Genomic DNA, 16,166 nt, shown 5'->3' with positions numbered 1-16,166 from the left:
AATAAGGAGAATTAATGTGGTTCTTTTTGTTAACATTGTTTTAATGATTAGTGAGATGAGAGACGTGATATTGACGTGAGATTTTCAGTTTAGGTGAATAATGTTTATAAAGATTTTTCTTAGTTACGAGACTCTTATCTCAACTTATAGTGTAGATGAGAATACTTTTGTTCATAAAGAATATTAATATTAACAAATTTGGGTATTACTATTGACAACCCATTTTAGTTCTTTTTACCACAAAAATATGATTTTATCAATGTCCTTTACTAAAATTAATTTCCATTATGTAATCAAATAATGAAAACTATTTTTGTTATAATGAAACTAATTTAGAAGGTTATGTCTTTCTTTAATCTCAACAAACCTATTAAACCATAATAACAATAGTCATGAAAGATTGGCCAAGTTCTAAAGTCATTAATCTATGCCAAAACTTTTTTCTAAGTAGTTATAGATTGAAAACTGGCATAAGGAAATGTAATGATGCTAGAGATCTGCAAATTCTACCTACAAATTGAAAAGTGAATGACAAGAAAAAAATGTCTTAATTGTGATTTTCATCTAAGGTTGTAGCTTGAGTGCCATCCATCAGTTCTTGTACACAAAATTTATTTAAGTTTTCATACATTTTATTCCATTGGTTAGTCATTTGCATTGACCTTTGGTAATCATGTTTTAGTTTCTCTGTCTCAATTTCAGAAGCAGCAGATGACCCTTGATGCTGAGACATAGGTTAAAAACAAAAACAAACGTTAATCACAATCAAAATCAGGTAATGACCATCCTTTAATAAGAGGAGTAATCATATAAACAAACCTGAAGTTCCTTAATGTAATTAGATATCAGACTAGAACTGATGTATAAAGGAACCACAGAACTGCTTCCACCCCCAAGACTCACCATAGTGCTCATATCCGAGTCTTCATCTATTGAATTTGCATATTTTTCCAATGGAGGGGGCACATTAGCCCCTTGCTTTCTTGATGATGTTTGTACATTAGAAGATATATGATTAGTAGAGTTTTCTCGTCTAACAACCAGAATATTATTTACAGGCCCTGCAGCATCCACAATAATTAACATTAAATTTTAGCAGACTCAATTTGAAAACATGCATGTAATCGATACTGCCACCTCATGAAGGTGGTTTAGTCATTAGATATGCCATTTGAGAAAAAAAAACCTTGAACAATAACCAAGTGTGTAAAAAGCTTATCATGCAGACCATATTGAGAGAGAAAATAATAGCGTATTATCCAAGTTAAATAACAATGCATCGCATATCAAAGGCATTAAGCAAAAATAAAGGCCCAATAGCAGCAGATATAAATAGGAGTCGAATATATAATAAGAATACTGTCTAAGTCCCACTAGATAAGTAAAACAACTGGGCACCAGTGTTTCTTATAATTAAGTAAAAGCTCCTGTGCATACAGAAAACATTGGTATCATACATGAGGTATGTTAGTTGCTTTACCATATCACAAATAAATTACCAGTGTTCACTATATTCTAATTTTGCAAATGAAAACAAGTTTGACCATTGAAAAAGCAGAAATTCATTGGAAAAAATTTCATGACAAATATGCATTACTAAACATAGATGCAATCAAAACTCTTTCTACAAAGCAGGTGGTCATATTTCACTGTTTATATAATACCTTTAGCATGTTTGAACATGCGGACAATGTTACGAGTTCTTGCATTCCAAACACGAACCATTCCATCCTCTGACCCGGATATTAACAAATTCTCACTCATGCCATATGCTAAGCAAGTAACTGTCTTGCTGTTACATCGAGAAACAAAATTAGTTAAATGGCACTGCATAGCTTAAACCAACTTTTTATTCTGATAACATGACCACTAGCAAAGAGGAATATGATATGTTACCGAATAAACTAAAATTAAATTATAAAGAATGTATAAAGCAAGGTTCATTTACTTCTTTACTGCATAAATTCTAGTAATCAAAATATTTCAATATATTTGGAAGCGTCACATAATGGCTTCAACTTGGCATTCATATGTGCGGAGGATATGGGTTTGAAATACTAATTAGTCAGTTTATTAGTAAATAAGGAAAAATATTCCGTAGATATGTGAATAGATTGACCTTAAAACTAGCTTCTGATTGCTATAAAACTATCTTGTAATTTATCTTCATTACCTTTTGTTAACAATGAACGAAAAAACTGAGTGGATAGCTAGAACCTTAGCTATCAATCTAGGATAGCGTGCAGAGCACTGACCCCAAAATTGCTATAGCAGGATTTCCACTATTGAGAAATTTATACTAGTTAAATTCATACACACACATATACATACGAATATTCAAAATAAGACAGGAAACAAGGACGAAATCATGAAATACATGTGGGAGAGAAACAGAACTGCTATTTATTGCAACAAAATAAAAAGGCAGAACAAACTCTTATGGCAGGGAACTATGAAAGATTGAAATGAATAAAGAGAGGACAACAAAACATTGGACATAGAGACAGAGAACAAAGCAAGGATGGAAACACGGGAAGGGTACCAGAAACATCAGAATTGGCCAGAAATAATGCCAGAGAATAGTGAGTCATCTTTCAGAGACACAAGAACGCACATAGATTTCAATTATTAATCCCAAATAAAAGAGCAGAGTCTCAAAATTGTCGTCTAAATTAAAAATTAAAATAACCCAGTGTTGAGGGGACAAACAGGAGTTTTCAATTCAATCATGAATGAACATTGCCCCTGCTATTACCATGAATGGCTGTGATAGAGGGTCGTGCCTTATGCAGCTTCATGTGCAATAGCAAGCCATGATGCAATGGGTTCAATGGAACAGGCAATAGCATTGATATGCCACAACGGCAGTATAGTGCACAATTGACAATCCTAGCTAGAAGCCTAGAAACAACTACTGCTTTAAAGATAAATAGTTACCATTTTTTATTCAAACTCAGATCAAACATGGATTGATGTTTTGTTCAAAAGCTATAACAACTCAGTTTGTATTTTCATGTAGTAAGAGAAAAGGATAACCACCGAAGAACAATCAATCCTTTTTTGAAATGGGTTGAACTAATAAATTGGAATCAGCTGGGTGTACAAACTATGAATTTCAACATAAACGATCTCAAATTCATCATCTATTGTAATCAGTAAGGGGAATAAATGTTTCTTTGAATTCATCATAGCTAGCTAACAATTAAATTCTGTGGGAACTAGATATTCACTTGTAGTTATCCATAAATTCTTAAACAAAAACTAACTGCTCTCAAGTCCCAAGTTGTTGCTCTCTAAGATCAATATTATTGCAATTGGCAAATAGCAACTAAATTATTCAAGCTTACAAAATATATATGCAATTCAAAGAGATAATTACAATCAAAACACTGATGCATATTTGCAAAACTAACATTAAGTGATAAGACATCATCAACAAGTCTATACTTTTTAAAATAAACACAGAAGAAATGACAACCTGTGGTTAGAAAAAGAACCAATGATATGCATCCCACAATTATTAGTAGCAACGCTTTCAGTGTTAAGTGCAGCAATATATATCTTTCCATCTCTACTGCCAGCATAAAAGACGTGCTCAGCTGGATCCAATGCAATTGAATCAATAACTGAAGGGAATACTATATTTCTTAGTAGTGTTCCCCTAGATAAGCTCCATACCTAACAGAAGAACCAATTACAATCCAATTAAGTTGATTACAAACATTCAAACATATACATAAACTATCTCAAAATATAAGATTAATTGAGACTAAGTATCAAACTCTATAAACAAAATTACTAAGGTGAGGGTTGGTTTTTATTTTTCAAGAAAATGAGTCTTTCATATGCACGGCAGGATAGCACAACTACACAGATCCTATGTCCAAGATTCTGCAAATCCACTGTTCAGACCAAATTGCATCTTTCATGTGGATCTAGATTACAGGGAGCACGAAAATAACACAAGCCATGTGATCCATGACCAAATTTGTGATTTCAACAACAATGCCATTGTCAACAAAAAAACTATTAACAACTGACTTCCACCCATATTAAAAATATTATTCATTTATGAGTCGTCTGGCTAAACATAAACTATTAGAATTTACAAAATTCTAGAGATAGACAATTGAAGCAGGCAATAGTAAATATAATTCTTGAGTAAACGTATTTCATTGATTATCTATTTTTCTACTACACCACCACCACACAAAGACAGTAAAACAAACCTTGCAAGTTCGATCCTCTGAAGCTGACACAATAATTGCATTGCACCCTCCATTGCCAATAACAACATCAGTCACGCGCAGGGTGTGTCCTGAAAAACTATACTCATAAAGATTATTTGCCTGCTGCCCTCTGAACTCGTCGAATATCCTGAACCACGAAATGAAGAGCAGCAGATACTACAATAGTTAGTACTGCTAGCACCCAAGCTGTACACTATCCTAAATGGAAAAATCACTACTGCAACAGAAAGAAAAATAGAAAAAGGGAGAGAAAAGTACATGAAGAGAGACCAAACTCTTACGGTTCCATCTTCAGAACCAGATATCAACAGCGAGTCATCTTCAGAAAAAACCAGACAAGTAACCGCCCTAAAATGTGCACGCCACTTCTTAAGCAATCTACCGGTTTCAACCTTCCAATCAATGCAAGCAACTTAGCACGGTACAGTAAACAGAAACAGACATAAATCAAGTCCCCACTTTCAATTCATAATTCTCCACAACCTAACACCACAAACACTTCAGAACATGTTTAGACTATATTTCATTTCTCTTAAGTAAGGGTAAAGTAATCCCAATCAGTGTTTTCAATATCGAACAACGGATCATATCGGAAACCCTAAAAATTCTTTATAAAGTTATAACAGAAATTATAACGGCGGAAGCATTCTAATTATAATAATATGTTCAGAATATTACTAGGTTCCTGCATTCTAGTAATAATATTATGTTTAAAATTTAATAGGTTACTGTGTTGTGTATAAAATATCATTAGGTTAACTTAAAATATTTTAATTGGCCTTTAATTTAGGATTTTCTGCAGTTATTATGTGTTTAGTATAAAATATTATTAGGGTTCCTCACTCACAGAATCACCGCCGCCGCACACAGTCACCGGAACTGCGCGCCGCGGCACACACCGTCATCAGAACTGCGCGGCGCCACACACACCGTCATCGGAACTGCGCGCCGCCGCTGTCCACTCTCATGAAACCTTGCACTGCCGCTCTGTTAGCATCCCGTGATGCGAAAAGCGGCCGCCATGGAAAACCCGCATCGCCACCGTCATGGTGTGGCGGTGACCAGAAAATCCGCCACCGCTTTCCGCCATGGCGACGCCATAACCGTTGAAAAAAAATAATGGATCATGTACCTGTATGGATATTGGGGACTGAGTAATGTTGGTCCACGTCGATACAAGGTGTCTGCTTCAGTCTTAGTTGTCCTGTCCGAGTTTCCTTCTTCCTCGCGTGCCTCGGTCGGCCGGTGGGGTACCTGCGATTGTGCTCCGACGCTCAGTGAGAATCCTTGATAATCTGAAAAACATACCTTTCTCTCTTTCTTTCTCTTCTTTTGTATGTCCCCTTGGGCTTGGGCCCTCCGGGTCGTTAGTGGTTCGCGACCTGTTTTGTGGTCCTTGGGTCGTGGGTCGTGTTAGATGGTTTCCTGGAATCTAGGGGTGTTCCCGAAAATCCAGGGAGTGCTCACGTGTGTTTGTTGCTCAGTGGGAATTGTAACCGTTTGTCCCACGTGTAACCACGTTCTTTGCTTAATTAGATAATTTACTTCGAACCACGCGGTCGTCCGGTGCCGACCGGTACACTTGCCCCCCAGGCTCGAAGTCATGGAAGGACGAAGAGTCGTATGAGACGCCGAGGGTTTTTGAGACAATGCTTGATAGCTGGCATCATTAATGTGTGGCAGAGATGTGACGCATGGCAGAGTTGCCGTTTGGGGATGCTGTCACATCTAGATCGATTGAATGGTAGGGATTACGTGCCGTTTCATATGCCGAGCGTGTTTGATCGTTAGATTAGATTTGATCTAATGGTGCTAGACGAACGTGGGGGTTTTGCTTCTCCTATAAATAGTGCTTCATTTGTGGAGTTGAGGGTTTTCCGTTTCTCTTGCTGAGTTTCACGTCGCTTGCTTTGTTTGCCAGGTGCTGAGTTTGTTGCCGGTGTCTTCTTCAATTCAAGGTTAGTCATGCCTTCTTCTGAGGGGTCTTCTAGTGTTGTGGGTTCGTCTTTGACTCGCGGTGCGAGTCAGGCATCGGATGGCCCAACGTATGACTGGGTCGATCCTGCCGTCCTTAGGATTCCTAGTAAAATAAAGTCCTCTGATAAATTAGATGAATTTCTTGCTGTCCATAAAAACTTTTTAACACCAGATTGTCCGGCAGAGGCGTTATATGTCGATATATGCGGTATCACCGACCGTGTGTGTCACGGCCGGGAAAATGCTCCGCATGACTTTTTCTTCGTGTACAGCACTTTATTTTCTCATTTGTACGTATCTTTCCCCTTTGATGATTTTACCATGAATATCCTTCGGATACTTAATGTTGCACCAACCCAACTACATCCGAACTCGTGGGCTATTTTACAAGCCTTCCGGGTTATCTGTCAAATTTTTGGCCTTACGCCGACTCCTGAGTCCTTCTTGTACTACTATAATACTCATCCCAGCCATCCTGTGGGTTGGTTATCCCTATCCAGTCGTCCGGGTAATGTGCGTTTTGCTGCGTTTACCTCCTCTTACAAAAATTTCAAAGACTATTATTTTAAAGTTTTTGTGGAGCCGAACGGCCGAGATCTTTTCTATAATGATGATGGGACTACCAAATTTCCCTTTCATTGGACCGAGAAACCTGCCACGCTTGAAAATCGATTTTGGGAATCTTTATCCCCTATTGATCAGGAGATTTTGATGATTATAAACCAATTGCCGTGTAGACTTCCCACTCGGGAACTGATAGCTCTCTATGGATCGTCCAAGCAATGGGCAGATCTGAACGGTGAGCATCTTTGCCCTTCGCTAGTTCGATTTGATATTTGACACTTATTTAACTGTGTGCGTTTTGCAGATATTGTCGTAACAATGGATCCAAGTTTGAGTAAGTTCATGAACAGCTTGAAAAGACAAGCGAAGAAGAGCAAGGTTGCTGCTATTGCTGGTGTGAAATCGAAATCTCCAATTGCTATCATCGGGGAGGAGCCGACCGAGACTGCTATTGTTGCCCCAGTTGCGAATAAGAAGAGGGGCCGTCCGACCAAGGTGCCGAGAATCGAGGCGGGCTCTTCTTCTGGAGGCAAACCCATCAGCATGTTGGGAGTTGGGATACGAGTTGCCCCCACCATGCAATTTGATCTGCGACCAGAGGACGAGGGGATATTGGCTGCCGTCCCGACTTTGGACCTTATTACAGAAATGGTAGAACTTCAGTGTCGGGCAGCGGTTGTAAGCCATGCTATTGGTGAGGAGTTGAAGAGGGCTGAGTCGGTCGTGATTCCAAAGTTAAAGCGGAAGCTTGACGACTCGGCCACTTCTTTGAAGAGAGCCTTGGAGTCTGTTGAAGAATGCCAAAGGGAGAGGGAGAAAGATATCCGGCTTGCGAAGGAAGAGCAAGAAGCATTGAAAACCGCTTTGGCTGAAATGACGACCGAACGAAATCTTTTAAAGAGAGAAAAAGATGGTCTGATGGTTGAAAAGGAGTCTTTGACCGCCGAAATCGAACAATGCCAAAGTTTTATGCTGCGTGTAAGTGAAGAGAGTTTTAATCAGGGCGTTCGTCAGGTAGCTTTCTTTCATGGTGTGCCGACTGATGATGACCACTACGACCCGGGTATGGATGTGGTGGATGGCCGCCTAGTACCTCTTGGGGGCGAAGAGGGTGAGGAGGCAGAAGGGGCGGAGGACGAACGTCAGAATCGTGAAGAAATTGTGTCGGAGGCTCCGCAGCAGGATGAAGCCATCGAGATAGTATAATTTGTGAAAATATCTGGACCCGGGTTATGGGCGTTTGAACAATTTAACTGCTTTTAGTTCTTGCTTTTTTCCGCGCACTTCTATTGTTTTTGAACGTATCATGTCAGTATTCGAAGTTATGCGCCCGGACAACACTTAAGTTACTAATTGTATGTTCTGACCAAGTTTGGTAGATAACGTTTAAGTTAAGTATTCGAAGTTATGCGCCCGGACGACACTTAAGTTACTAATTGTATGTTCTGACCAAGTTTGGTAGATAACGTTTAAGTTACAATTCATGTAACCCAAGTCACATGCTCTGACCGGACGAATGGTTGATTAATAATTTAATTATTAATTTCTGACCAAGGTTGGCGGACGAACGGCTAACCACTTAGGTTATGAGTCGCATGTTTTGATCAAGGTTGATGAATAACGTTTAAGTTATAATTCGGATAACTTTAGTTACATATTCTGACCGAATGAACAGTTAATTAATTAATTAAATTTCTGACCAAGGTTGGTGAATAACGTTTAAGTTATAATTCGGATAACTTTAGTTATATATTCTGACCGAACGAACGGTTTATTAATAAATTAATTAAATTTCTGACCAAGGTTGGTGAATAACGTTTAAGTTATAATTCGGATAACTCTAGTTATATATTCTGACCGAACGAACGGTTTATTAATAATTGAATTCCTGACCAAGGTTGGTGAATAACGTTTAAGTTATAATTCGAATAACTCTAGTTATATATTCTGACCGAACGAACGGTTTATTAATAAATTAATTAAATTTCTGACCAAGGTTGGTGAACAACGTTTAAGTTATAATTCGGATAACTCTAGTTATATATTCTGACCGAACGAACGGTTTATTAATAATTGAATTCCTGACCAAGGTTGGTGAATAACGTTTAAGTTATAATTCGGATAACTTTAGTTATATATTCTGGCCGAACGAACGGTTAATGAATTAATTAATTTCTGACCGAGGTTGGTAATTTAAAGTGCCTCGTTAAAACCTTCTCGGTAGAAAACCCTCCTTAGTGATAAAACTACCGAGCGAGGAAAGAGTGCACTAAGTTCATTCATCAACTGTAATAGAATTTGAGATGCGTGGCATTCCACGTTCTCGGTATAGATTTTCCTGACAAATATTCTAAGTAATAAGCTCCTCCTGTTGCTGTGTCGGAAATGCGGAACGGACCTTCCCAATTGCTTGAAAACTTTCCTCCGTCCTTCCGGGCGTCGCTGCGCATGTGCCAAACTAGATCTCCTTTCTGATAGCTTTGTGGCTTCACTTTCGAGTTGTACCTTCGTGCTGCTCGTATCTTGCATGCTTCTTTCCTTATCTTGCATTTGTCCCTTAATTCATTGATGAGGTCGAGGCCGACTAGTAGACTTTCCTTGTTTAAGTCTAGGTCTAATGTCTGTCGGCGTAGTGAAGGCTCGCCGATTTCGACCGGAATCATGGCTTCTGTGCCGTACGTCAGGCTATAAGGTGTTTCTTGAGTCGTTGAATGGGGAGTACAACGATAAGCCCACAGAACCTCTAACAATTCTTCAGTCCAGTTTCCCTTGGACGGGCCAAGTCTCTTCTTTAACTCATTGAGAATAACTTTGTTGGCGGCTTCCGCCTGACCGTTGGTTTGAGGGTGTTCGACCGAACTCGTTATATGTTTGATGTGAAGTTTCTCATAGAATTCAGCTAGCCCACGGTCGGTGAACTGTCGACCATTGTCTGTGATAATGATCTGAGGTAGGCCGAACCTGCAGACAATGTTTTTCCACACAAAGCTTTGTACGTTCCGGGCGGTGATGGCTGTTAGTGGTTCAGCCTCAATCCATTTGGTAAAGTAATCTATACCCACCAGTAGGAACTTGCATTGCCCTTTTCCGGGTGTGAAAGGTCCGATAATATCCATTCCCCATTTCACGAACGGCCAAGGGGATAGGATGTAGTGCAAGTGTTCTGGTTTTTGGTGCAATAAGGTGCCGAACTCTTGACATTTCACGCACTTTTGAACGTATTCAGTGCAGTCTCCCTGTAAGGTCGGCCAGTAGTATCCAGCTCTCAGAATTTTGGCGGACATAGTCCGCGCTCCTGAATGGGTTTCGCATATCCCTTCGTGTAACTCGGTCATTACATAAGTGACTTGTTTTGGACCAAGGCATTTTAGGAGGGGACGGGAGTACCCTCTCCTGTAAAGATCTTGGCCAATGAGTACGTATCGGGCGGCTTGTAGTTTCATCGTTTTCTCCAAATGTGGATCGCATACACCATCGGTCAAATATTGTATTATGGGGGTCATCCAGTTAGGTTGCGTGTCGGTCGCCATGCATTCTTCGGTACCAACACTCGGTTTAGCAAGGGTCACATGTATGGCCGACCGGTGGACGCCTTTCTTTTTTAGGGTAGCCAATCTCGATAGAGCGTCCGCCCTAGTGTTATTTTCCCTCCGTACGTGTTGGAATGAGATTTCCTTGAACCTGTTTAGAAGATTTTTCACGAAATGAAAATACTGTTGGAGTAATGTTTCTCTTACCTCATATTCCCCTGTAAGCTGTCCGACGACTAGACGGGAGTCGCTCTTACAAATTATATTTGTTATCTCTAATTCAATCGCTAGATGCAGACCTGCGATTATAGCTTCATATTCGGCTTGATTATTGGAAGTTTTAAATTCAAACTTCATGGCTTGTTCGATAACAATCTCCCCTGGTCCTTCAAGTACAACTCCCGCACCGGACGAACGACTGTTTGATGACCCATCTACGTATAGCGTCCATTGGGAAGTTCGTTCGGCCGGATAGGGAGTGAGTTCTGCTGTGAAGTCGGCGAGAGCTTGGGACTTGATAGCCCCCCTGGGTTGGTATTCAATTTGGAATTCTGACAGTTCGACTGCCCAACCTATCATTCGTCCGGCGAGGTCAGGTTTAGTGAGAATCTTCATAATGGGATAGTTAGTCTTAACAATAACCTTGTGATTCTGGAAATACATCCGCATCCGTCGTGCGGTAATGATCAAAGCTAAGGCAACTTTTTCGACCATTTGATATCGGGTTTCCGCGTCGTGTAAGACTCGACTTACAAAATATACCGGACGTTCTTCTGCTTCAATTTCTTGTACTAGAACGGAACTTACTGCTGCATTGGAGACAGGGAGGTAGACCACAATGGGTTCCCGTGGGTTTGGTTTCTGGATGACCGGTGGAGACGCCAGAAATGCTTTTAACTGTTGGAAATTTTGTTCACATTCATCTGTCCATTCAAATTTAGTTGTTTTCTTCAAAAGTTTTATGATGGGTCTCGTTCGTTCGGCAAGCTTAGGTACGAATCGAGACAACGAAGTGAGACGGCCGACTAGTCTCTGGATCTCTTTGAGTCCGTTGGGACTTCGCATTTCGGTGATTGCCTTGCATTTTTCTGGATTAGCCTCTATACCCCGATGTGTGAGCATGAAGCCTAAGAACTTCCCCCCTTCTACGCCGAACGCGCACTTCTCCGGGTTTAAACGCATGCGATATTGACGCAAGGCTTGAAAAACCTCTTTTAAGTCAGAAACATGTTGTTCGCAAGAGTCCGATTTGACGACGATGTCGTCAACGTATACTTCTACATTCCGACCGATCATGTCGTGGAATACGTGATCCATGAGTCGCTGGTATGTGGTTCCTGCATTCTTGAGGCCGAACGGCATGACTTCATAGAAGAAATTATCAGAATCTGTTCTAAACGCGGTTTTTTCTCGATCACGGTGGTACATTTGTATTTGATTGTAACCTGAATAAGCATCAAGGAAACTTAGGATTTGATGACCGGCTGCACCGTCGACCAGCCGGTCGATAGTAGGTAAGGGATACGAGTCCTTTGGGCACGCCTTGTTAAGGTCTGTGTAGTCTACGCACATTCTCCATTTTCCATTCGTCTTTTTTACCATCACTACATTGGCTAGCCATGTCGTATAGTGGGCCTTTTGAATAAAACCAGCTTGAATTAGCTTGTCTGTTTCTTCTCGTGCGGCTTTGCGCCGTTCTTCACCTAGTTTCCTTTTCTTTTGAGCGATCGGCCTGGCCTCTGTATAAACAGACAATCGATGGGTAATCACATCTGATTTTACCCCTGGCATGTCTGCAGCCGTCCAGGCGAAAAGATCAGCGTTCTTTGTTAATGTTTTACCGATCGTCTCTCGGTCGTCTAGTTTGAGAGATGTTCCCATGTATGTTTTTCGGTCTTTGTCCCGAAGGAATATGGGTTGAAGATCTTTCCCTGCTTCCATCCGGGGATCATCCAGTCGAGGATCTAGATCGACTAAAGCGACCAAGTGTCTTCTAGATTCTCTCCCTCTAGAGTGTCTTTCTGTTGACCGACCTCTTCGCTCTGTGGTCCGTTTGGCTGACGTGGTATAAAGCCTTCGGGTCGGCTCCACCTTCAGGCTAGCTACATAACATTCTCGCGCTGTCTTCTGGTCTACATGCACGGTTGCTATATCTCCATTGACCGAGGGGAACTTCATAGCTAGATGAGGAGTTGAGACAATGGCTTTCAATTTGTTGATAGATGGTCGACCGAGCAAAATATTGTACGATGTATTGGCATTAACGAGTAGATATCGTATGTTGATGGTCTTGCTGAGGTAATCATCTCCGAACGTGGTGTATAGATCGATAAATCCTTTCGTATCCACTCTTTCCCCTGAGAAACCAACTATCTGCTCGTTGTAGGGTTGTATCTCTGCTTCTGGAATCTTCATCTTCTTAAACGTTTCCCAATACAGGATGTCGACCGAGCTACCCTGATCTACCAAAACTTTTGCAATTGCAAATTTATCTATCTCCACAGTTATTACCATGGGGTCATCTTGAGATGGATCGATTGCTGTGAAGTCTTCGTCAGTGAAAGTGATTGGTGGTATATGCGGTCGGCGTTGTGTGGAAGTCGAATGAACGGATTGAATTGCTCTCAAATGTTTTTTCCTTGCTGAATTAGAGCATCCTCCACCCGCAAAGCCACCTGCAATGTAATTAATTTCCTGAGGGGGCTGACCGAGCGACACCGGTCCAGCGATTGTATTGATGACTGTGCGAACTTTTTGTTTAGTTCGACTTCTACGTTCAGGGCTTTCGCTTTTAGGCCTCGTTCCTCTGATCGGACTTTCGCTTCTTTTTCTTCTGTTTGAACGATAGTGGTTGTCGCGGGTCCGGTCGTCTCTTCGTCCCGAACGTTCACGGGGATCATGATCACGCTGGGGTGACCTGGGTGTAGTGATGGTGGTTTTCACGAACTTGCGGAGATGACCGGCCTGGACGAGCTCTTCAATTTTATCTTTCAGTGCTTGGCATCCTTCGGTCGTGTGGCCATAGTTACGATGGTATTGGCAACGTTTACTGGTGTCGGCATTGGGAGGAGTTTGTGGTTGCCTCAATGCCGGAATCAATTCAATCTGCAGTGCTTCGTCGAGAACCTTACCCCTTGGTACAATCAAGGGAGTGTAGTTGTGGAAACGGGGACCCCTATTGGGGCGATGTCGTTCTCGGTCGGTCGGTACTGTGGGGGGACGAATCCCTTTGCTCTTGTCCGTGTTCTCAGCATAAGTTTTTCGATGATAGTCAATATGTTCTTCTATCTGCATGAACTTTGTCGCTCTTGTTCTTAATTCATCCATATTGCACGGAGGTCGTTTGATAAGGCTTTCAGTGAACCTTCCCGGTAGTATGGCCGAGACCAAATGATGCATGGCTATTTCTGGATTAAGATTACGAATGCTCATACACACTTTGCTAAATCTGTTCATGAATGTTCTCAATGATTCTCCCCTTTCTTGTTTGACATTTAGAAGAGACATGGAGGATGTCCGATGAGGTCTACTTGTGGCGTATTGCGTGGTGAACTTCAATTCCAAAGCGTCGAAGCTTGTAATGGAATTGGGTGGAAGGTCCGAAAACCATCCAAGGGGGCCTTCCCTGAGAGAGGTGGGGAAGACTTTACACCATACTGTTCGGTCGGTTGTGTAAAGGGTCATTTGAGTTCTAAATATATTCAGATGTTCGTCTGGGTCTGTGGAACCGTCATAAAGGTTTATCGTTAGGCCCCTCCACTTGTCAGGGAGAGGAGTGGCTATGATGTCATCAGTGAACGGATGGCCTTTCGGGTTTGTTACCTTGTTTGGGGTTACTGGCTTTATACTCTGATGGGTGTGTTGAATGAGTGACGTGTGAGGTATAGTTTGGGCTATTGTTTTCGTTCCTGATTGGAACGGTGATGGGGAAGGCGCACGTGAATGTCCTTCACGTTCAGATTGCTCGAGTCTATCCAACAATCTCTTGTTCTGCTCTTTCAATTGGGCTATCTCTTCCGTGTGCCGCTGGCGCTCCTCTTCTCGTCTTTTCCTTTCTTCATCTTGGCGAAGTTGGTCGATGACTCCTTTTTGGAGTAACTCCTGCATCTGAACCTGGAGAGTTTGGAGTATTGTCCTATGCTCTTCTGAGATATCATTGTTGTTGTTTGCCGTTGAGCCCATCTTCCAGCGTTGGGATCTTTAGGTCTGGGAATAATGATTACTCGGCCCCACGGTGGGCGCCAATTGTACCTGTATGGATATTGGGGACTGAGTAATGTTGGTCCACGTCGATACAAGGTGTCTGCTTCAGTCTTAGTTGTCCTGTCCTTCGAGTTTCCTTCTTCCTCGCGTGTCTCGGTCGGCCGGTGGGGGTACCTGCGATTGTGCTCCGACGCTCAAGTCAGTAATCTCTCTCAGTGAGAATCCTTGATAATCTGAAAAACATACCTTTCTCTCTTTCTTTCTCTTCTTTTGTATGTCCCCTTGGGCTTGGGCCCTCCGGGTCGTTAGTGGTTCGCGACCTGTTTTGTGGTCCTTGGGTCGTGGGTCGTGTTAGATGGTTTCCTGGGATCTAGGGGGTGTTCCCGAAAATCCAGGGAGTGCTCACGTGTGTTTGTTGCTCAGTGGGAATTGTAACCGTTTGTCCCACGTGTAACCACGTTCTTTGCTTAATTAGATAATTTACTTCGAACCACGCGGTCGTCCGGTGCCGACCGGTACAGATCAAAAAAAAAAAAAAAAAACTTACTTCCCAGAAGTAAATATCACCAGACGAAGCTCCACCAACAACGAAGGTTCCCGGGTGATTAGAAGCAAGGGGCTTAATAGGTTCAGCGGGAAAGCTCTTCACTTCAACTTGAGGCTGCACACGCATCATGCAAGTGACAATGTCATCATATAAGAAAATGTTAAATAATAAGAAGAAGAAAAGGGAACAACCTTGGACCAGGACCAGAAGAGAACAGAACCAGATGTTGCTGAAGTTTCTCGAAGCTGAGAGGAGGCGATGAAGCGAGAACCGACGGAGATAAGGCCGTGAGAAGGGGATAAGCAAGATTTGTAGCGGAGCTGCTCCGCGCCGGTGTGGAGGTCCCAGCACCCTATTCCGCCGTCAACAGACGACGACGCCAAAACAACCTCCATCCTCCGTCGGAAGCACACACCGGCTAGGGTTTTTATTGCTTTTTATAATTAAATCTTATGTGTTTTTATTTAAATTTTATAAAAGAATATAATTTAATTTTGAGTTTAATGATATAAAGAGTGATTGGAGTAGTTATATAAAGAGGATTATTCTTTATAAGTGGAATAATTCGTCATTAATGATGAGATAAATTGTCACATGAAATCATATTTTGAACGATTTTTCTATTGACATTGGTTACTCAAGGTACTTAGGTACATAATGAAGATCCATAAAATTTATGATAGTTCAACAGTGTATATACTGTCATGAAACGTGAAATATCTATATATATAATCAAATATTCTATGAAACGTCTAATATCTATTTATATATATAATCAAATATTCAGCTTAAAATTTTATTTTATAACCTATTAATAATTATTATAATTACAATTTATAATTCTTTCAATTACAATTTATTGATTACAAAGACGAAATGTATGTCTGACAAATGCAAAGAATAATCTGAAAAAATATACCACTTTTTTATTTATTATATGTATAAGTTTTAACTAATTTAAAATAAATAAAATTATTTGTCTAATTGTAAAAGATTTTTTTGTTGTTTTAAAATTGGAAATATGATAATTAAATAGAACCAAAATACATAAAAATTAAAAATAAAAATATTAAAACCTGACAGTTTGAATGGGTA

General features: G+C 40.9%; 2 protein-coding genes across 2 annotated transcripts; one reads left to right on the top strand and one right to left on the bottom strand.

Annotated features, from left to right (window-relative positions):
* Nucleotides 1–529: 529 nt before the first annotated feature.
* Nucleotides 530–15,759, bottom strand: LOC137835999 (protein ROOT INITIATION DEFECTIVE 3-like). The gene is made up of 8 exons (XM_068644791.1): nucleotides 15,263–15,759; nucleotides 15,072–15,185; nucleotides 4,509–4,642; nucleotides 4,230–4,377; nucleotides 3,479–3,678; nucleotides 1,665–1,792; nucleotides 820–1,061; nucleotides 530–724 (listed from the first exon to the last, which is right to left on the bottom strand). The coding sequence occupies exons 1-8, from the start codon at nucleotides 15,464–15,466 to the stop codon at nucleotides 548–550; spliced, it is 1,347 nt and encodes a 448-aa protein (XP_068500892.1). The 5' UTR covers nucleotides 15,467–15,759; the 3' UTR covers nucleotides 530–547.
* LOC137835997 (uncharacterized) lies at nucleotides 6,153–8,112 on the top strand. Its single transcript, XM_068644788.1, has 2 exons — nucleotides 6,153–7,026; nucleotides 7,096–8,112. Exons 1-2 carry the CDS (start codon nucleotides 6,216–6,218, stop codon nucleotides 7,995–7,997), a joined length of 1,713 nt encoding a protein of 570 aa, XP_068500889.1. The 5' UTR covers nucleotides 6,153–6,215; the 3' UTR covers nucleotides 7,998–8,112.
* Nucleotides 15,760–16,166: the final 407 nt, after the last annotated feature.

Source organism: Phaseolus vulgaris, chromosome 5, assembly GCF_000499845.2.
Source record: "Phaseolus vulgaris cultivar G19833 chromosome 5, P. vulgaris v2.0, whole genome shotgun sequence".
Classification (NCBI taxonomy): Eukaryota; Viridiplantae; Streptophyta; class Magnoliopsida; order Fabales; family Fabaceae; genus Phaseolus; species Phaseolus vulgaris.
The sequence above is the reverse complement of the archived record's forward strand: the minus strand, read 5'-3'. Positions and strand labels throughout refer to the sequence as shown.

What these genes read in the sequence shown, in the direction of transcription:
- LOC137835997 (XM_068644788.1), top strand. Translation starts at nt 6,216, where the DNA reads ATGCCTTCTTCTGAGGGGTCTTCTAGTGTTGTGGGTTCGTCTTTGACT. An exon ending in GCAATGGGCAGATCTGAACG is followed by an intron (nt 7,027 to 7,095) that starts GTGAGCATCTTT and finishes TGCGTTTTGCAG; the next exon opens with ATATTGTCGTAACAATGGAT.
- LOC137835999 (XM_068644791.1), bottom strand. Translation starts at nt 15,466, where the DNA reads ATGGAGGTTGTTTTGGCGTCGTCGTCTGTTGACGGCGGAATAGGGTGC. An exon ending in TCTTCTGGTCCTGGTCCAAG is followed by an intron (nt 15,186 to 15,262) that starts GTTGTTCCCTTT and finishes ATGCGTGTGCAG; the next exon opens with CCTCAAGTTGAAGTGAAGAG. An exon ending in CAGAGGATCGAACTTGCAAG is followed by an intron (nt 3,679 to 4,229) that starts GTTTGTTTTACT and finishes TTCTTCTGTTAG; the next exon opens with GTATGGAGCTTATCTAGGGG.